This window comes from Gobio gobio (assembly GCF_949357685.1).
Source record: "Gobio gobio genome assembly, chromosome: 24".
NCBI lineage: Eukaryota > Metazoa > Chordata > Actinopteri > Cypriniformes > Gobionidae > Gobio > Gobio gobio.
In genome coordinates, this window is record NC_137120.1 from 35984110 (window position 1) to 36007629 (window position 23520).

Here is a 23520-nt window from a genome sequence, read left to right on the forward strand (position 1 = left end):
AACAAGGACCTCAGTCTCTAGCATCAGTCGATAGTGCACCTCACAGGGCCAGGGGAATGACGTTTTAATTACCCTCAAACTCTCTCTCCCATCCGGGTCATGGCACCTCTGGCTCTACTCGCCCCGCTCCGAGTGGGGGTTCGAACTAGCATTTCCTGCATGGGAGGCGGGAGTGCTAACAAGGACTCTAAAGTTTTTAGTGTCAGTCGCTAGTTTGCTTCCGTTACACTCTCCCCCCTAAACCTCACTCCCTTCCGGGTCATGGCACCAAATGTAACCCCTACGGTTCTACTCGCCCCACTCCAAGTGGGGGGTCGAACTAGCATTTCCGGCATGGGAGGCGGGAGTGCTAACAAGGACTCTAAAGTTTTTACTGTCAGTTGCTAGTGCGCCTCATGAGGCCAGGGGAGTGAGATTTACACGCACAGCTCATACTAGTTTGTCTCCGTTACACTCGCCCCCCTTAACCTCACTCCCTTCCGGGTCACGGCACCAAATGTAACCCCTACGGTTCAACTCGCCGTTTCCGGAATGGGAGGTGGGTGTGCTAACAAAGACATTAATGACCGTGGTCTCTAGCATTCGTCACGAGTGCACCTCATGAGGCCAGGGTAGTGAGGTTTTAATCGCATATCTCTTACTAGCTTGCCTCTGTTACTCTAACCCCCCCTAAACCTCCGGGTCATGGCACCAAATGTAACCCCTACGGTTCTACTCGCCCCGCTCCGAGTGGAGGTTCAAACTAGCATTTCCGGCATGGGAGGCGGGAGTGCTAACAAGTACTCTAAAGATTGTCAGTCGCTGGTGCGCCTCATGAGGCCAGGGGAGTGAGATTTACACGCACAGCTCATACTAGTTTGCCTCCGTTACACTCGCCCCCCTTAACCTCACTCCCTTCCGGGTCACGACACCAAATGTAACCCCCACGGTTCAACTCGCCCCGCTCAGAGCGGAATTCGAACTGGCGTTTCCGGCATGGGAGGTGGGCGTGCTAACAAGGACATTAATGACCGTGGTCTCTAGCATCCATCACGAGTGCACCTCATGAGGCCAGGGTAGTGAGGTTTTATCTCTTACTAGCTTGCCTCTTACACTCACCCCCCTAAACCTCCAGGTAATGGCACCAAATGTAACCCCAATTGTTCAACTTGCCCCGCTCTGAGTGGGATTTGAACCAGCATTTCCGTAGTGGGAAGCGGGCGTGCTAACAAGGACGCTAAAGACCTCAGTCTCTAACGCAGTTGCTAGTGCGCCTCATGAGGCCAGGGGAGTGAGGTTTACAAGCACAGCTCTTACATTAGTACTTTAGTATTTTTAGCTACATACTTGTGTCTTGGAAATCCACGTCGTTGCCGTTGAGGGCATTTTTCAGGCGGTTAGACATGATCTTCAGCAGCATGATCTGTTGACGTATAGTCCTGTCAGGCTTGGTGATGTCGATCTCCACCTCTGGGTTATTAATCTGATTGGCCAGCCCATCGCCCATGACCTCTGGGAGGTAACTGCAGAAAAATCCATTTTCCAGAACCATTTCAATCACACACATTTTGTTAATGGCTCTTTCTTGTATTACATTTTTGACTATTTATGGTCTTAAACTGAAATAAAAACTGACTTGCACATCAAGTAATACAAACTAGATTATAACGTGTCATGCTAGTGCGGCTCTTGAGTGTGGTTTTTAGTATGTTGCTATGGTTTTCTGAGTAATTTGCTATGTGGTTGCCACAGTGTTTTATAGCTATTTTGCCAAGTCTCTATGATATTCTAGCTTTAGATTTGCCTCAAGTGTAGATTTTGACTCCTTAAATGCAAATAGTAATTGGGATGCTTGCTTTAGCAAACGCCACTAATCAAATACCAGTATGCATTAATTACCCTCATGAGATGGTTATACAGAGCTAATAGGTATTAGTGATGACTAAAAATAAAGCTTGTTTGGCCGTACTTACTTAAATCTTCTCAAATGAACACACATCTAAACCACATCCAGTGATTAATCACTGCTGATGACTTTGGGCAATGGGAGTTCAATTCTGTGGCAGTGATAGCTAAACAATCAATTTAACGACTTTGGCCGCAAAAAGAGGGAGGGATGCAGTTTTCAGAAGTCCGCCAGCACTGACCATGAGTAACGATCTATAAATTCATAATGTGCATTCATCCCAAAAGTCATCCATCAACATCGTGCCCATCTATTTTGGCTTGAGAAGCATGTAAATTGATTGAATATGCACTGGAAATTACACGTACTGACCAGCTGAATGGACAAGATTTTAGATTTGCCCCTAAAGGTGTAATACCTGGCTTTGGTGATGCCGTTCCAGCATTTATCACCGCCGGTTGTAGATGCCGTTTTACCGCTGCACAGAGCCGAAGGGAGTTGGATCCAGTAAAATTGCATTTCCTTGAGTTTACTGGACACGTCTGTGACCTGGGAATTACACACACACACTTAAATAACCTCGTATAAATCTCATAAAAGTTGGCCAGAAATTGATGCTACCATACACACACACCTGCACCTCCAGTCTCGCTGCAGATTTGGGACTGGGTTTGTATTCCAAGGCAGTAACTGTACTTCCTTTCTTCTTCGGCTCCTCAGATATTGAGCTTGGTGTGCCTTCCTCACCACGATCCCCACAGGTTTTGAAAACCTGAAACGCAACACAGACTAACGTGTATATTTGTACAAATGGTCCTTATGTGGTCAATAAATCTTTAAACTCATACCTCAAGTGCATTCGATCTAACCCACTTACACAAATTTAAAATAGATGCTTAAATCCGAATGTCCTAACCTTGCTGGTATAGATCTCCATGTTCTCCTGCATGGCGAGAACTGCCTCTGAGATTCTCACAGGAATTGAATAGATCACCGTGTCCATACTGGGCTCTGCACCAAAACTGGAGGCCACCTGTAGCATGGTTTCTGATTGATTGAAGAAATTTAACAGTGTCAAGCAAGTTTTCTGTCAAGACTGAAAGTGAAAAAAATGCCTGGAGCTACCCAGTGTGATGCAACAAAAATAAAAATCAAGCAATCAACAAAGAGGCATAATCTCTGCTTTACCTATAAGGCTCTGCCACTCAGTGTCTAGGTCAGCCTGATTAGCCAGGCATCCCTTCATGACGTTCTTGCAGTAGTTGACGCAAGGTTTGACCGATCCCAGACCTCGGCAATGAGGACAGTACACCAGTTTCATAATGGCACGATTGCACTCTAGGCTCAGAGGGACCTATGGGAAAGGTTGCTATTAGTTGCCATACACTTTGTTTTTGTCAAGAACAACATTCGGTTGAAGCCTGGGCGTTTATCAATGAACTAACAACACTGTAAACAAGGCAATTAACTGAGTATTGCTTCGGGGGAACTGCTCCCATAATAAAAGCACTGTAAATCTTTTAGCATCCGCTAAACAAGTTTGTTATTAGAAAATTGCACATTAAAGCTGGTAAATATTAGCCGTGGGCTCGCTTGATTTCTTGAACTTTTCAGTACCTGCTTATTACCTGCATGTGGGTTCAAGTCATCTACTGTATTTTGCAAGAAGAACTTTTAAGTAACTTTGAAGTCTTTTGGGAAAGCCAAGTGTGGAAGGCAGAGTAATCATGCTGTATAGCCCAAGGCATCTTCAGTTTAATCATTTTACGACAAACGTGTGTGGACCTGCTTCGCATGCTACTAATGCAAATGTGAAAACAAATTTGACTAAACATATTAATGTTTAATGCCAATCCCTACAAATGTGTCATGCAGTGGATCCAGCTTATACATGTGACAACATAAAATCACTTAAAGCCGTTTCCAGAAGACACGCAATATTCCGAACTGATATATTCCCAACATCAGCAAGAATTTAGGTCTGGTAAGCAGGAGTCTCCTGAGAGTTTGCCACCGGGAGACTAAATCCAATTCTGTAAGAAATCCCTTAAAGAACAGAGTGGTACCATTGCGCCCTACATTCATTTGTCAAAGCAGCAGGGAGTTCTAGGGAAGGGAAGGGTAGGGTAGCCACTAAGGACTTGGACTAAATTTCCTTGTGTGGGTTTGAGGCAAACATCTTCTGGAATGCTGCAGTGTAGCCATTTGTCTTGATGTCATGGATCCAATATTGATGAATTTGGGAGTGTTTGTTGATTGGCATTCTAGGCAACAAGGGCACCTTTTTTAGTGAAACTAAACCACCTACTGAAGGTATGGTATTCAAAGGAATGCATGATTTTACAGCACATTCAATCAAAGAACAACATGTATGAGTTAAAGCCACTAATAAAAAGTCTTCAGTGTCCTTGGACTAGCTCAATAGTTACACCATGGAACAATGACTCACTGAAGATTTTTTCCCATTGCTGTAGAACTCTAATGTCAAATACACCTGTCTCTAGGAGAATACACACTTCATTTCCAAGGTAACACCCTACCGCAGAACCCAAGGATCATTATAATCAGATCTGAGGCAAAGTTCCTATAAAATATCAGTCATGACATATTAAATATACCTTGAAGCACTGTAAGGTTTGTCATTATGAATGTGAGAAAATATAAAACTGTGCATCTGCAAAGAATTGAACTTCCTCCAGAAATGGGTGTCTGGACAAGAAGAGTTTGGCAACGCTAAAGAGTTACATTTCCATACAAAATAAATGCGAGAAAAGATCATGAGGCAACAATAGCACTTCGAGAGCTGAAACGCTTCATAAATCTGACTCGTAAGAAAGGTGGTAGAAGGAAGTCTTTGTTATCACTTCTTTACTGGTATTTGCCCAAAAGGCATGTCAAAGACTCAATAACTTGGAGGAGAATCCCTAGTCTGACGAGACCTTAACTGAACTTTAAGACTTTGATGTGAAGCGCTATATTCGGAGCAAACTTAACCCAAGAATTCACACTGGAATACTCATTTGGAAATATCAAATGACAGTAGGGTTTCTGGGACAAAATATGATATGATTTGCAAGAGCATTGAGGATGATTGGTAGATGGCTCATCTTTGTACAGAACAAAAATTCTTAAGTCTTAAAATCAAGAAAATTAGATTTCAATTCAGCCGAGCACCATTGAACGTTTTTTGCCCCCAATCCTGTTTGATGGGACTTGATCAATTTTGCAAAGAAGCGAATCTTCCAGCTTCAAAGATACTGCTAAAGGTGGTCTTGCCAGGTGTAAACTCAGGGGTTTTTATTTTTAACTTTTTTTGTAGAACGCTTGTTTTTAACTTTCATGCATGAATGCCGCCAGTCACCCTGGAGCACCCTGGGATTAATTGCCTTGCTCAAGGGCAGTATGGTCTTGGCACACGGCATGCTTTTTGAGGGTATCAAACCTGCAACCTTCCGGTTACAAGCCCTGAGGCTTAATCACTACATCACACCATCATCTGTACTGTACCTGAGACACCTTCCGTACAATATCTCCAGCCACATTAAGGCCCTGAACAAATGCCCGAGCAGCGATGAATGCCCGCACCAGCTTGGCCTTCAGTTCACGTGGAGCATCTCCAAAAGGACGAAGGGTCTCTGTCTGCTTGGAGGCACAATCCAGGAAGTCGTCAGAGAGCAGCGTGGCCGTCTCAGGGTCCGATGCCTTCAAAAGGCGCTCCAGGAGCTTCATCCAGAACTCGTCCAAGACCTCCTCGAGGTTCAGGGCGGCACCACTGTAATATCGATGCAGGTCGGCGTAGAGGTCTCGAAACACTCCTGCATTAGGTCGGTACAAATCCCCCAGGGCGGCCACAAACGCCTCCTCCAACCACCGTTCAGAGCCATTTAGAAGCTCCAGAAAGTATGCTGAAATGACAAAAAGGAAGTCATTTCTCATAGAGTGAAATATTTTACACGGCTTTTACAAACAATATTCATTGCAAAGGAATATTGTGTTTTACATTTAATAATATTATTTTATGTATTTCATATTTTCATCATGTATGGTATAAAATGTCAATATAATTGTTTTAATATATAAATAAATGCTTTTTTGTGTGGTTTTATTTTTGTAGAAGATTTATAGAAATTAAAAATATTTAGTTTAAAAAAAAAAAGCTTCTGGGGGTGGGACTTTTTAACCTAAATTGCTCATCTTGCGCTGCCAAGGATTGTGCAATCACGTCAAAAACGTCACACTAGACGTAGGCGGAAGTACCGCCTCAAGCGAGCGTGCGAGGACTAATACAAACGGCCTTCATTTTCAAAAAAACACTTCATTTTCGTCAAATCGTCCGACATCGTTGTTTTCCCTTTTTTTTTTTGCTAAAGGACATTTGTATAAAGGCCAGAGTCCAAAATTCGCATGCAAAATTTTTGCGCGTCAAAAAATACATTCGACCTCATGTTATGTCAATCACGCTTGCTCACTGCCTCCGAAACTTTAATTTTCGATTTTCTGCGGTTTTCGCATCCGTTTTCCCATCAACAGTGCTGATGCCCAACCTAAAACTGCTGGCAATGGTGGTGAATGAATCGCCAGTGCTCAGATACCTTCAATTATATATACAAATATTATTATATCAAAAATACTACAAATATTATTATATCACAGCTATAATTATAGCACACCAAGTCCCTGTAAACCGTGTGTGTGTGTGCGTGCGGATCCATACCTTAGAAATATTGCCAGTCTCTGTTCAGGATCAATTGATTCACGGAAATTGGTGCTCTTCTTTTTAATATGTGGCTCCAGTATCACTAGCAAAGCGTCAAACAGAGCCACTGGCATTCTAAAGTAAACTTTGAATCGGTCTGGATAATCCCGCAGCTCCTTGATAAGGAGGTGGAACTCTCCTTCCTCTCTCGCAGGAGTGGATGGACCCAATATTTCCTCTTTCTTTTTCTCTTTTTAAGAAGAGAGAGGACAAAACAATCATCCTCACTACTTGAAGACGCCATTTTGTATTGTTTTGCGGGTTTTTTTCGTAACGCATTCATTAATGCGCATCGGACTCAGTGTGCAAGGTCTCTGTGCGTGACAAATTTTTCGGATCACGAATGCGAAAAAATGCACGCGAAAATTTTGGACAGTGTGCAAAGGCCTTTAGTCTTGGGATGTGTGCTTTGTAAACACAGGGGCGGTACTTCTGCCTACGTCTAGTGTGACGTTTTCGACGTGATCAGCGCAAGATGAGCAATTTAGGTGAAAAAGTATAATCATTTTTATTTTATTTTTTAAATGACCAATCGTTTCGCTAGATAAGACCCTATTCCTTGTCTGGGATCAGGCAGAGCCTCTGAAGCCCTTCCTTTGAAACTGCATTGATTTCGACCTTCAACATTTTGGTTGCCACGGAAGTCTATGGTGTGGAGAAAAATCCTGGAATGTTTTCCTCAAAATACTTCATTTCTTTTCGAATGAAGAAAGAAAGACATGAACATCTTGGATGAGATGGGGGTGAGTAAAATATCAGGAAATTTTCATTTTGAAGTGAACTAATCCCTTAAATTAAAAGTTATTTTTTTCAAGCCTAATAAATGTTGAAATTGATAGCTTTCAATTATACTGTAATGAATGTCTATCATTAATGTTTAAACATCAGTAGCAGTATTAGTATCAGTAATATTTTGTAATTGATTGACAGCACTAATATATATTAATATATATATACACACTCACACACACACATATAATGTGTGTATGATTGCTGCATTCTCATTCTATGGGTTGCAGGAAGTATCTAATTAGGGTCATGAAACTGAACAGAATAAAAATCTCTTATCATTATTGGCGTCACTACAGTTTATCATGCTTAAATGGTGCACTGCAGTAAAAGGCTATAAAAACCAACTGTAATTGCCCTGCGAGGACCACTCGGTGTGAAAGCATATGAACCTCAGAGTTTTCCTTTCATCTGGGCTTACAATGACACAAACCAGAAGAGAATTTGGGCTTCAAAGTACTGCAACTCTTTAACCCTTCACATTCGTTAACCCCCTCAGATGGGTAAGCGAAACATGTTAACCAAAAGCAGATGAAGTTTCATAAACTACTGCTCTGGAAAAGAAAGCTGTCCGTGACAGTACAAATACACTGTAAAACCTCGAAATCTCATTTCCTTTGCGAGTTGCTGCAGTCGCTACTCTGTTCTTCCTCAACTTTACACTCTGGGTGGAGAAATGACACCTTAAATATTTGGATTATTAGAAAATCGTTTCGCTAACATTGCCGCCCATACAGTGGATGTTAGCGGCTGCAAACACAATACATCAATACGTTTGAGAGTGGACTCACTGTCAAAGGTCCTGTATTGGGCATTTAGCGAAGCTTGAATGGAACGTCCCGCTTCCCTCACCAGGCCTTCGAACTCTCGGCGGCTCAGGTTCGACAGCGTCTCCTCCATGGCACTGGTGCAGCAGGTGTAACCTTGCGGGCAGATGCGGAGATGCTCGCCTGCAGATGGAATCGAAAGATAATACCATTTAAGCAGAGGTTTGAACCTAGTTATGGCACGAGAGATGCTCCAGTTCATAGTTTTCGTGACGTCACGTGCTTATAGGAACGGACCTGGAGGGCAAAACAAGGCTCTCCTCTACTGCCCGCTAGTCATTTTTACCAGGTTTGTAGTCAGTATTAATGCAGACAGTGATATTAAAATACCAAATTTAATATACACCTTATCGATGTTGCATACTTTGCACAGGAAAGCAGATGAGCACAGAATATTAACAGATTAGCACAGAATATTAATGCACGTTTTCTCGTTAAGCGTAATCTTCCCATTGAAACCCATTATAAAGAAAACACGTTGCATTCATATTCTTGGCTAATCTACTCGCCTATAGTATGCATCATCAAAAAGGAGTAGGGCTGCCACTAACGACTATTTTCATATTGATTAGTCTATCGACTAATTTATTGATTAATCGATTAATCTATCGACTAATTTATCACAATAATTTCCAACAATTTTACTTAAAAACATTTAATTTAACTTGCAATGTTGGCATTCAGTAGTGTACTATAAAATAAGTATAATTTGATATTTTAATATCACTGTTTTAGCACATTAGGGCACTTTAAGGGAGGGTTGCACAAATAAGGATTCTTTAGCCTGTCAGTTCACCCTCCGTCTGCTGCTTGATCAGATCTATAAAACGGTTTTCCTGCATAAATAATCTGTGTTTAAAAAGTGGTGCAACAACTCGATTTAAAGGGGTCATGAATTGAGAAATCAACTTTTCATTCAGCCTTTGATATATACAAGTTAATCGGGATATAAGAATATCCTGTAAGTTTCAGAGCTGAAAACTTCCTTGTTAGTCAAAGAAAAGCTTTTATAGACACCAGGGCCAGAAAACGCTCGATCTCAGAATATGCCGACCCTTGACGTCCTCGTGTGGTGAAAGCTGCCTCAAGCACGCCCACCGACTCGTGGAGCTAAATGGATCGCGCTACTGAGCAATAAACATGCCGAAGAGAGTTATATATTGCGCTGTGACTGGTTGTGGAAGAACACAGCCTCTGCATAAGCTTCCTTTGGATTCTAATATTAGGAATGAGTGGTTGAACTTTATTTTTAATGAAAATCCAGCTCACGTGTGTAAGACATTGCGCGTTTGTTCGCCTCATTTCACCGCGGATTCGTTTGTAAACAAGAAACGGTTTCCGAGACTGGATTTGCAGACATATTGAGATTAAAACACAATGCTGTGCCTTCTATTCGGTTGTTAAGTCTGTCGTCACGCGGCAACGCTTCCGGGTCATCATACCACAAGAAAAACAACAAACGGTGCTAATATACACACACAATGTGGTGTAATACTACAAAAAAAATTATAATCATAACCTTTATCTTCATACTAAAATTCCAGATGGCCAGACAGTGATTCATCTTTTATAAATCGTTAAAATATTAATGTCTGTGACGCTGTGAGCACAGAGACTGTTGTGTAGACTGTGAGTATTTAAAATATTTCACTTTTTCAAATGTTTAATATGAATATATGGCGCTCATAAACGTCCGTCGATGGCATTCTCAAGTGAAACGAGTTGAGGCTTGGACCCAGAAACGGCAATCCTTACGTCACGACTTAACAAGCGGATATTGGATCCGACAGGAATACTTAAACACACTTACGTGAGTAAAACATGATTTGTATGTGATAGTATAGCATTGTTACAGATCGTTTGATATCGACTGATTATGTTGCGGAAGTTTTGAACATGCTGATTTGTCTGCAGTGAAGTTTTGCTGATGCACGTGCTTGGCTTGTGTGTGTGTGTGTGTGTGTGTTAGGGATGCGCGGTCTGCGGTTATATCCACCGATCAGGTGGGCCAAGTAATAAAAAATAACATTCATATTAATTGCGGGTGGATGAGAGATAAATCATTGAGTTTGTTTGATAAAGACATTTTGCGAGCCCTGTGTGCAGGTGGCCGTTTCTCCACATTGGAAGTTTTCAAAACAATTCCCCACATGTACTGACGGGGGAGCCGATACTTATTATTATGCAAAACTGTTATCCAATCATAGCAGTGGGCGTTTACTTCCAACTCTTCAGTGTGGCACGCCCATAAAACCTGAGCCTCAAAACCAGGGCAGAAAATAGCCTATTACTTATTCATTATGATGTTTTTAAATGTAAAAACTACGCGAACATCATAAGTTGACCTCAGACAACAGTAGAAATTTTTTTTAAATGACACCTTTAATTTAATCCTTATTGGTACAACTCACCCTATAATGTTTTTCACGTTAAGCGTTTTAAAAACGTCCCGCTGTTTTTAGTGATTGAAATACTGCAGCAGGTGCTGTACATGGATCACAAGTGCCCAAAACGTGCATCTTGTTCACATATTTGTGTTTTAAGATGGAAATTTCTATTCAGTTCTATGGAGTCTATGGCGGTTTTGCCCTCCAAGGCTCCGCGACAGTCACGTGACTGAAAACTATGAATAATATAATATCAAGCTCCATAAGATTTGAAATTAAGACTGATGAATGAAAAGGTTAAACATGATGTCAAACTTCCACAAAACAAATGAAGACAGATATATATTCAATGTTACATATTAGCTGTTTGTATTAGTATCTTGTAGTTTAGCTATCTACTGAACTACTTAAGTAGCTACTATGAGTAGCTTTAGCTTAGCAGGCTAAAGTTTCAAAATAGCTTCCCCTGAACGCAGAGCACTGGGTCAATGAGATCCTCTAGAGAGCAAGAGCTTCTTGGGCCCGGCTGACATTTAGCAAACAACTTTCTCGGGTAAGCTTGTCTTGGGTCACGGCTTAGGGAACTAGAGCGAGAGATGCTATCGCTACCATGCATTTTTTATGCCGCCTGACTGCAGCAAGAGTAAAAAAAAATCACAGAGAAGCACAATTTTACTCATTCACCGTGGTAAGACTGTAGCGGAGGGGCTAAAATATTTGCTTTGGACATATTATGGTCAACCTAAAAGAGTCATCCAGTCAGATCTCTGGTGTATCTGCAGTTTAGAATCTAGAAATGTTGTTTGCGCTTATTCAGTTTAGCCTAGTGCAGCAATATTTTATTTATAGAAATAAAAAATATGACGTACAGGACCAGATCATTTTAAACAAGTCTTTGACGAAGTAAGCATTGTTACTTTTAATCACCGACAATAAATTAATGCTTTTATAATGTGTCTGTTAATGTTGTTATTGTTAAAGGTGCACTATGTAACTTTTCTGTCCACTAGAGGTCGCCTAAAGGCGTAGTTTGATGACGCCACGTTTGAGCGCAGAATCTTATGTGGTCTTCACCTCACAGCCGGAGGAAAAGAATCGGGATAGGACTCGGGCAGAAATCATGTTCATGGATGCGATTATTAACGTTACTGTAGTAGAAGCAGAAGCAGGACCGAGTGTTGTGGAGCTGAGGAACCGCTGGAGCGATTGTTAATAAGATGAACGCAACACACGCCAGCGGGACTTTTATTATGCCACAGTCGCCGGCGCCATTTCCGCTTTTCAGGTCATGAGTATGAGGTAATGCAGCTCTGTTTATCATATTAGATACATAACGCAGATATGACACCATCGACAGGCGACACCCTCACATGTCCCGGTTCCTTGGTTAAAATAGAAATTTATCACGATTTACAAATAGTTGGAAACATTTGAGATACTGTAAGTACTCAACTGAACAAAATATATAACACTGGCCTAGTGGTTTTTGGATATTTTACTGAAAATCTTTTACATAGTGCACCTTTAACTAAAGACAAAACATAAATGGTTTTCGTTTATTGAAATAACACTGAAAAAAAAAATATATTAGCGCTGTAACATCAATTGATCATGAATAATCGCGATTAATCACATCTAAAATAAAAAATATGTGTGTGTACTGTGTATAACTATTATGTACATTTGAATACTCATACATATTATATGCATATATTTAAGAAATATTTGCATGTATAATGATATAATTTATATTATATATAAATATAACATTTTCTTAAATATATACATGCATGTGTGTGTATTTATACATACATAATAATTATACACAGTACACACACATATATTATTAAAAACAAACCACGATTAAGACGATTAATCGAGATTAATCGATTTGACTGCACTAATATATATATATATATATATATATATATATATATATATATATATATATATATATATATATATATATATATATATATATATATATATATATACAGGTATATGTGTGTGTGTGTGTGTGTGTGTGTACACATACACGCACACATACACCGAGAAATGTATATAATATATATAAATATAATAATATATATACACACACCACACAGACTTTTATGTTAGATGCGATTAATCGCGATCAATTGGTTTTAAAGCCCTAATATTAATCTAGAACTTGGAAAAATGTAGAAAAACTAAGAAGTACTGACATTTTTTATAAAAATTTAAACTAAACATAATCACATAACTAAAACTTATATTAAAATTAAAACAAAATATAAAAAAAAGCTAAGGCAAAATATTAATTAATACTACAATAATATATAAATAATACTGAAATAACACACATGCAAGTAGTTAAAATGCAGACATGTAGATAGATAAAAATGACAAAATAGTAGAAATAAAGTCTCTGATTGTCAGAGTCAGGCTCTTCGAGGGCAGGTTTCAAACGCGCTCAGCTGCATTAAATCACATGCACTCATGTAATGAGCCCGTTTTGAAATGTGTACGCTTGTACATCAACATGCGGCGAGATCCCAAGATCATATTCCGCATGTCGCTCTGCATTTTATGGTGTTAAAGAGCCTTCAGTGTCATTATGCATCACATCCCGGGCCCTTCATTGCAGTCCGTGAGCAGCATGGGAGTGTGGCCTGCATATCAATGTGTACTGACGAGGGACCGCCAGACACAAGACAGATGAAGATTTTCTTCCCGCTCTGGCACACAAAGGAAGAATCTGTGCCGACAATGTGACCGCACATCCATACATATATGCGCACTTACATTATAGCTGGGATCTCGCTTTGCACATTAACTAGACACATGTGAAAAGAAAAAAAGTGAGAAAGTAAAAACAACCTAAGCACACTGGATAGATTACTGTAACTGCATATTTTTAGCTCAATATCTGCTACAATTTTTCACATCTCTGATCATTGAGAACAAATTTTACATGACTGCGCATACGCAAAAGCAACAGTGAAATCCTGTTCATTTACGTTCTTTCATTTCTGTGGCATTAGCAAGCTCCAGTACTCAAGGGGGCGATAGTACCGCTAAGGAACAGCTTAAACCAGCTTATTACAGCACTTGACCAGCTTAAACCATCTCATGACCAGTTTAAACCAGCTCATGACCAGCTAAGGATAATCTTTAACCAGCTCATGACCAGCTAAGGACCAGCTTAAACCAGCTCATGACCAGCTAAGGATCATCTTAAACCAGCTCATTACCAGCTAAGGATCATCTTAAACCATCCTATGACCAGCTAAGGACCAACTTAAACCATCTTATGACCAGCTAAGGACCATCTTAAACCAGAACAGGACCAGCTAAGGATCATCTTAAACCATCTCATGACCAGCTAAGGATCATCTTAAACCATCTCATGACCAGCTAAGGATCATCTTAAACCATCTCATGACCAGCTAAGGATCAGCTTAAACTAGCTCATGACCAGCTTAAACCAGCTTATTACCAGCACTTGACCAGCTTAAACCAGCTCATGACCAACATAAACCAGCTCATGACCAGCTAAGGACCAGCTTAAACCAGCTCATGACCAGCTAAGGACCAACTTAAACCAGCTCATGACCAGCTATGGACCAACTTAAACCAGCTCATGACCAGCTAAGGACCAGCTTAAACCAGCTCATGACCAGCTAAGGACCAACTTAAACCAGCTCATGACCAGCTATGGACCAACTTAAACCAGCTCATGACCAGCTAAGGACCAACTTAAACCAGCTCATGACCAGCTAAGGACCAACATAAACCAGCTCATGACCAGCTAAGGATCAGCTTAAACCAGCACTTGACTATCTTAAACCAGCTCATGACCAGCTTAAACCAGCTCATGACCAGCTAAGAACCAGCTTAAACCAGCTCATGACCAGCTAAGAACCAGCTTAAACCAGCTCATGACCAGCTAAGAACCAGCTTAAACCAGCTCATGACCAGCTAAGGACCAACATAAACCAGCTCATGACCAGCTAAGGACCAGCTTAAACCAGCTCATGACCAGCTAAGGACCAACATAAACCAGCTCATGACCAGCTAAGGACCAGCTTAAACCAGCTCATGACCAGCTAAGGACCAACTTAAACCAGCTCATGACCAGCTATGGACCAACTTAAACCAGCTCATGACCAGCTAAGGACCAACTTAAACCAGCTCATGACCAGCTAAGGACCAACATAAACCAGCTCATGACCAGCTAAGGATCAGCTTAAACCAGCACTTGACTATCTTAAACCAGCTCATGACCAGCTAAGGACCAGCTTAAACCAGCTCATGACCAGCTAAGGACCAACATAAACCAGCTCATGACCAGCTAAGGACCAGCTTAAACCAGCTCATGACCAGCTAAGGACCAGCTTAAACCAGCTCATGACCAGCTAAGAACCAGCTTAAACCAGCTCATGACCAGCTAAGAACCAGCTTAAACCAGCTCATGACCAGCTAAGGACCAACATAAACCAGCTCATGACCAGCTAAGGACCAGCTTAAACCAGCTCATGACCAGCTAAGGACCAACATAAACCAGCTCATGACCAGCTAAGGACCAGCTTAAACCAGCTCATGACCAGCTAAGGACCAACTTAAACCAGCTCATGACCAGCTATGGACCAACTTAAACCAGCTCATGACCAGCTAAGGACCAACTTAAACCAGCTCATGACCAGCTAAGGACCAACATAAACCAGCTCATGACCAGCTAAGGATCAGCTTAAACCAGCACTTGACTATCTTAAACCAGCTCATGACCAGCTAAGGACCAGCTTAAACCAGCTCATGACCAGCTAAGGACCAACATAAACCAGCTCATGACCAGCTAAGGACCAGCTTAAACCAGCTCATGACCAGCTAAGGACCAGCTTAAACCAGCTCATGACCAGCTAAGGATCAACTTAAACCAGCTCATGACCAGCTAAGGACCAACATAAACCAGCTCATGACCAGCTTAAACCAGCTCATGACCAGCTTAAACCAGCTCATGACCAGCTTAAACCAGCTCATGACCAGCTTAAACCATGCTTATTATTACCAGCACTTGACCATCTTAAACCAGCTCAAAAACCAACTGCCATGCTTCACAACATATCTAACCATCATATGCTGTGTTTTCAACAGGGTATACTGCTTTATAGAATGCAATATACTATTGCTTTCTGAACGTAGCCAGAAAGAGAGACTAACAGAGGCGGATCTTGTGTGTGCTTGTGCAAACTGAATCTCTCATTATTCCAGGCAGATATGATGCATATCTTTATGAATGCAGGACGCTCGCCAAGGCTATACGCTAAAAATAAATCCAGAGGAATTATCTCTTCTCTGTTCCGAATAAACATTGTTCGAGCCTCCTTGTGCCGCGTCCGTGTGTCGGATGAAAATCGACAGGCTGCCAACGGAACAAGACCCTGAATCAAAGCCTGACAGAGAATCACCTGTCAGCCGCCTCCATCAACCCTGAAAAATCAAGGGTTTCCTCAGACAGCCTAATTGTTAGAGACGGACAGCTAGACAAATCGTCAAACAGGATGACAAACAGGTCGAGAAACCCTGTGTAGTGTCAGATGAAGCAAATCCCTTCAAGTTAAACTGTTAGGAGCTTTCAACTCCAACTGGCGCAATCCCTTCAGGGCCGGTGACTATTTAATCAATTGAATGCTCCATGCGGTGTAGTGCTGACTGCTCTTTTTCCATTCTTTTCCGTTGCGCCTCTTTGATATTCGCTTACAGGCTGCAAAATACCTCAGGGTATCAACTTTTGAACAGATCATTACAAATAATGAAGGGCTTTTGAACAAAGCACTGGGAAAATGTACAAGCACTTCTGTCTATATTAAACCCTATCTGCTTTCATTCAAGTCATTTGCTATGGACATTTTGCTTTAGCTCGACTTGCTCAGCAAGATTATCTTCAAACCATTGCGCTGAGATAACAGTAGATGACCTGAAAGAAAAATGTAAGTAAAAGAAAACAATCACGCAAAGAAATACTGAGGTAGTAGCATATCAAAATTTCCCCTGGAGGACAAAAACCGTAGAAACTAAATGGCAATAGGTTGAATGAATTTTTACAAGCCTGCGCTCATTCACAAAGAAGCACTGATGTTGACACATCGGACCAAAACACCCTCTGGATTGGCTTCTGAAATGTGACTTGGACTGACTTCAGAAGAAAGAAAAAAAACGTGAGGCCTCGTTTTAAAAGTGAACAACCAAACAGTAAGAGGAAGTTCTTTTGAGGGATGTTCTTCAAGTTCATTTTCAAAGCCCCTGACATACCAATGTGAATAGTTCTTTTATTTTCCCATCTCCGTACTTTCCTTCTTTTCCTGGGAGAGGATTTGAGTGGACTCCTTTGAGATGAGAGCAAAGGCTGCCTCAGGCACCGGTTTACCAGAAGCAGGTGCGCGGGGATCTGCAGGTGAGGCTGGTTGAGGTTTTAAATCCCTGCGCTGGCCAAAAAACATGCGCATGTCCTCCGTGCCTGATTAACAGGCTGTCTCTGAGGAATGACAAAGTGTTTGGTAAGCTTGCTTCCCAACCAAGCCCTTCTGGAAGACGTATAAACGCCACACCCGCGTTACCACACAAGTACCGCATACTGTAGCACAACGCTCAGGAAGCTCAGCAAGCAGTAAAAGAATTAATAGAAACACACTCAGTTTATTTAAAGTTCTACAAAAGCGGAGCTCAAGTGCTGCTGACACACTGACTTATCTACAAATGACTCTTGTTTGCTAAGAAGAAGTGTGCTATTATGAAATACTTTGAAGGATCGACCGAGTCATATCTAGGGAACAGAATATCACTTAAACAAGAATGTGCTTTTTTGAGTTGAGCCAGTAACAACCACTCAGAACACCTTAAAGGGTTAGTTCATCCAAAAATGAAAATTCTGTCATTAATTACTCACCCTCATGTCGTCCGACACCCGTTAGACCTCCGTTCATCTTCGGAACACAAATGAAGATATTTTTGTTGAAAGCTGATGGCTGAGAAAGGCTTCAGATAGGCCTCCATTGGCATTCAGTACATTTACACTCACAAGACCCATAAAAGGCACTTAAAACGTCGTTACAAAGTCCACCACAATCTCACCACAGTGGCTCTACAATAATTTTACGAAGCGACGACAATAATTTTTGTGCGCAAAAAAAAATCAAAATAACGACTTTATTCAACCTCTTCTTGTCTTCCGTGTGTGCCTCCACGACGCATGCGCGAGAATATGACGTAGCGCCGGCGTTCGGGAATCCATGAAATGCGCACTTTAGTCCCATTTTGAGAACTACGCCGAGACCTAAAGCACGATCAATGTAGAATCCAACAGATTAGATACGCGCGTCTTCCTCTGCTCGTAAACAAATCGCTTCTGGGTCATGTGTCCGAACGCCGGATCTGCGTAATATTCTCGCGCATGCGTCGTGGAGGCACACACGGAAGACAAGAACAAGTTGGATAAAGGTGTTATTTTGATTTTATTTTGCGCACAAAATCTATTGTCGTCGCATCGTAAAATTATGGTAGAGCCACTGTGGTGAGATGGACTTTGTAATGACGTTTTAAGTGCCTTTTATGGGTCTTGTGAGTGTAAATGTACTGAATGCCAATGGAGGCCTATCTGAAGCCTTTCTCAGCCATCAGCTTTCAACTAAAATATCTTCATTTGTGTTCCGAAGATGAACGGAGGTCATTAATGACATCATTTTCATTTTTGGGTGAACTAACCCTTTAAAGAGCCTATGAAATTAAGTTTTTAGGATCAATATGTTAGCATAACTGACTAGCTTATTTCCAAAACAATGATAAAATTTGCATTTAGAAGATATTAGCGTCCAAAATGTACCGTTGCTCACTTCCGCCGATATGGATCAATGATTTTGATGACATCACTCTGCACTTCAGCTTCTCATCCGATTTTCTGTCCGATCAAATGCTCTCTAGAATCTGAAGCGTCCCGCCCCCTACACTATATATACACGCTGAAGCTGCGGCTGAAATAGGTCACTTCTTCACACAATCACTATTTTCTACATGGCGAATGGCACATAGTGCACTACATAGGAGATAGGGAACGATTTAGACAGTGTAAATATGCTTTCCATTGGGGCGAATGGAGTCTGGTTTCACGTTAGTGACACACGAACCACCGCAGCGCTCACACACAGCTCCGCGGAACGTATCAGTATTTAAAATATATTTTAAAGCGATATGAAAGAGATTAGGAGGATGAATGGTTAGAGATTAGGGCTGCACGATTTGGGGAAAATATCTTATTGCGATTATTCTGGTTAAAATTGCAATTGCGATTTAAAATGTGATTATTATTATTTCTTAATTTTTACAAATGAATAGTGTGTATATAACATTTTGTGTTTATATATTAATGTGACTTATAATAATAATTAATAAGAATAATAAGAATTATTAGGGCTGTCAAAAGATTAATCGCGATTAATCGCATCCAAAATAAAAGTTTGTGTTTTCATAATATATGTGTGTGTACTCTGTTAATTATTATTTATATATAAATACACACACATTCATGTATATATTTAAGAAATATTTGCATGTATATACTGTATATACATTTATATAATCTATAATATATTTAAATATAAATGTTTTATATATAAAAATAACATTTTTTTCTTAAATATGTACATGCTTGTGTGTGTATTAATATATAAATGTTAATTAACAGAGTACACACACATATATTATGTAAACACAAACTTTTATTTTGGATAGTAATATATTACTATTACAATAACATTCACTATTAAAACAAATAGAGCATTTAAGAATAAATATAACAGTATAATAATAACAATATTTATATTTTACAGAAAACTAAAAATTATGGGTTACCTGTTAGTATGCAGACAGCCTATGACTAAAAATCATTTGAAAGGTCTAAGGATTTATTGTAAAAAACAATTATTATTATACAAATCTGTGCTTTTTATCTGTGATATCAATTTCTTAAAGTCTATGTCTTTAATATGAGCCTCTTATGCATCCACTGTGGGGATTAAAACTCCTGTACATTGAAGAAAAACATGGATTGTCACATATTTATATATTTATTTAGAGAGAAGTATAATTTTCTTATTTTCTACTCAAAAGTTTCATTCATACTGGAGGCCAGAGGGCGCCCTCGAGCAGAAACAGCACATTTGCGGCAGAGAAGTAATCGTTTGTTTTCAGGAAATCCCTAATGTGAAGCTCGCCCTGTTGGCTGAATAAAACGAAGATAGAAACGCTTTGACTGATTAAACATTAAGATATACTTCTGCGACAAGATATGGTGTATTTGAGTTCTTCAAGCCTTCTCGGGTATTTTCATAATAATAAAGTATTCAGTGCTGATTGACATTCTGTGATAAGAAGCCACATCAGCTCGACTGACGATATGAAGTGTCGATTAAAACCTGTTATTAAACGTTGTATTTGGTTGGACAACAGGTTTATGAACGCTTCACATTACTAGTTTGTGAAGATGTTTTACACTTGTTGCTCAAACTCGCAGTCTTTCAGATGGAGCAGCGTTTACTGATCACAGAGCCGCTCTTCACTGACACGCTGGGCATTTATTTATTTCATTAAAAACGCCGCCTTTGCGCTTTCACAATCGCACATAAGCCAAATCGCAATTGCGGTTCGATTTCGATTAATCGTGCAGCCCTATTAGAGATTAAGAGCAAACTGCGTCTTTATCAAGCTCAACAGCTCTGGCTGAGCTGTGATATAAACTAAACGCTATTGACTATGGGAGGAGCTGTTCGATATGCCCCACCCGGTCTTCCTGTTTCAGTGGAAATTACATCAGCACATTAGCCTGGATGCCAGCCGAACTTAGCCCTGCCCACAACATTTGAGGTCGGGCAGTTCGGTCTTGACTTGGGGCCCGTCCACACGGAGACGCGTGTCACTGTATACGTATACATTTTTGATCGTATTGGCGTTTCGTCCACACGGATCCGGCGTTGTGGGAGACTGAAACCGCTATTTTTTGAAACCTAAAGTGGATAAATCTGAAAACGACACTCTTGCGGTTTCGTGTATACAGCCAATCCGTATATTTGGTGAAACGGTGATGTCATCACACCACGTCCTGCGCGGGGAAGACTTGAAGGAATACAACTACGGGCACTGGGCATGCGCACATCAATACTGCGTTGTTTAATTACTGTATTTGCATTATTGTAAGGGTACGTTTAGGGTTAGGGTAGGTGTATGCGTTAATAAAACACATCTGGTAAGTAGCAAATTTATTTATTGTAATTTTATTGTGAGATTTTACCTCACCTCCGACTGTTGCCGTACCCCTTCTAGCCACAACTCTTCTTCTCCGTTTTTAGTGTATTTCTGTGGCAGAATTACAGTGCCACATACTGGCCTGGCATGTATACTACATCGTTTTGAGCCGTTTTCATGCTCTCGTGTGTACGCAGATATTTCTTGAAACGAGGAAAAAAAAAGATCGGATAGGGAAAGTTCAGGCTTCGTGTGGACATGGCCTTGATCCGTTGTGGAGCAAATATGCCCGGACAGGAGCTGTTTGGACGAATGAAATTGTCAGGGCGTTCTCCAGAAAAAATGCCGTTTGGGGGGGTAAAATATGTGTTTTTTTGGCATGGTTGCCTGCTCAAATTTGCATTCCTAGGAATATGCCATAATTGGGGTCGCTTCAACCCGCAGTCATGGAAAAACACAGTGTGTTGTTGACATTTGACAACTAACGTTATGCGTCGCTCCGTTTCTCTGATTGGTTGTAGGTCTATCCAATTGAGGTCTTTCCTGGTTCGGTTGAAACACACCCCATAATCACAGCCCAACGGAGCAGTATCAGACTCATATTCTGACTAGAATTCACACTTCAAGGCACTTCAGTGGGGCTTTAAAAACTACATAGCAACACCCTGGTAACCATCCTAGCATTGTTTTGTGCTCAAATTAAAATCTAAATCTCATGAATAAGCGATGTCGCATGATGGTTATCTAACATTAAATCTAATCTCGAGTTGTTTTTTTGTTGTTTAGGTACATGCATGTACTAAAAAAACTGATTAGGTTGACAGTGTGGCCATATCGTCTGGTTTACTCACGTATCAGAACATGATGACAACTGTGAAGCAGAAAACTCTAAGCTGTTAGTTCGCAACTAATCTTTGAATCTGACCTTCTTTTTAAATATGGGGTCACGGCTGACATGGCACTTTGCCCAAACATTGGTCTCAATTAAGAGGATAAGCCGCATGTAATGAACACAATGCAATATCTCTGTAATCCCCAGAAGACCAATGTCCTCAGAGGACACTGGGAAAACACGCCGAGTAAAAATGAGGTTAGGAAGACAAAGAGGGAGAAGGGGGAGGAAGTGTGTAACCTAGAGCAAGTTTATCTGTCAAAAAGAAGTGTGCCAAACACCTCCGCATTTGTGTCAGCATCATGGATTTGAATTCAAGCATGGATGGATTAACACACGGCCTTGCCAACTGTTTTCCCAGGGCTCCAGACCAGCAGGGGGCTCTGATGAGCAGCAGAAATGGTGCATATTTTCTAGAACGGTACAGTTGTTTTATACAGTGCTTGTAAATATAGGTCAAATGAGACCGCAAGCTTAAAGCAACTTGGTTTTTTCAAAAGAAACATGCTTTGGGGTGCAAAACCACTATAAAAGCCTTTTTCAATTTCAATTTCAAGTCTTCTGATGAGTCAAAAATGTCAAGTTCAAAGATCTACACTTGAAGGCCATTAGTAAAAGGAGATATCTAGTTTCGTAATGCCTCAATGTGCTGCTCCCTTCCCACGCCCAGGTCATCCCGACGTCATAATCTGTCCCCGGCGTATACATGGAGGTACCCTGTTGGGGAATAAAAATTGATGAGGGATTAAGTCCTTATACTACAGACAGTATAAAAATAATCTGGGGCGTTGTCACCTCGGACCGACTCTTTTAATCTCCGCTCCTGTCCGTTTCTCATCTGGTCTTCCGCCACATTTCCAGGTGACCTTTCTTTCAACTTCTTCCTGTGCCTATTAGCACTCATTACCCCCCTCCTGCTGGGTTTCTCGCACTCTCTTAACCATCTGCCTCTGGTCTCTCTTATCCGCTACCCTGCTGAGTCGCGGGGCTGCTCAAAGAGTCCCGGGCGCCGTGCCGTCTTACGTTAAGAGCTTGTGACCCCTGAACCAGGCCTTGCAAGAAGCCGCAATAAAGGCGATTGACTGGCGCTCGCTTTATGTGCTAAAAGAGACGACTTCAGAGCAAGCCTCGGTATGCCTTATAAAACACTGGAAAGCACCTTTTAATTGATTTCCTAGGTAGTTCTAAGATGCCAGCCCTTCCTTTCTTTGGTAAATGGGTAGGATCGTCAAGCTGAGGTACGTCTGGGGTCTGGCCATAATCGGCGGTGAAAATAGCCCAGGCCTGACTGTGATTTAGTTTGCACATGGTCTGCTCTCGTATGCGTGTTTACAGTTTTATGACCCAGGGGAACTGAGGAAGCAGAAGGGAGTGTGAAATATAAAGGCCATAACAGGTTGGTCTAATGAGCTGCTATGATCCTATAACACACAATATATGAGCGGGTTCAAACGGAAAATACAACCCTGATGACTTTATACTTAGAGCATGATATACAGGCGCGTTTTGGGAAACGAATTAAACAAAAAGTACAGCTTAGTGTTACATAGATAGCATAGCTTAGATATTCAAATTTTATGATAAGAGCAACACCAACATTTAAAACACTATCAAATGCATGTGGGGTAAAACATGTACAAGGTTTTTTTTTATTTCCCCAAAAAAATTAAAATTACCGCATGATTTACTCGCCCTCAAGCCATCCTAGGTGT

At 40.9% G+C, this 23520-nt stretch overlaps 1 protein-coding gene across 1 annotated transcript in view; it reads right to left on the reverse strand.

Annotated features, from left to right (window-relative positions):
- The window catches only part of gpc1a (glypican 1a), a 45264-nt gene that overhangs the window by 1618 nt on the left and 20126 nt on the right, over positions 1 to 23520 (reverse strand). The window contains exons 2-8 of the mRNA XM_079807020.1: positions 8222 to 8380; positions 5393 to 5790; positions 3074 to 3239; positions 2802 to 2932; positions 2520 to 2657; positions 2304 to 2434; positions 1327 to 1502 (exon numbers count right to left, since the gene is read on the reverse strand). Coding sequence (XP_079663146.1) covers positions 1327 to 1502; positions 2304 to 2434; positions 2520 to 2657; positions 2802 to 2932; positions 3074 to 3239; positions 5393 to 5790; positions 8222 to 8380 — 1299 coding nt within the window. The remainder of the gene's footprint in view (positions 1 to 1326; positions 1503 to 2303; positions 2435 to 2519; positions 2658 to 2801; positions 2933 to 3073; positions 3240 to 5392; positions 5791 to 8221; positions 8381 to 23520) is intronic.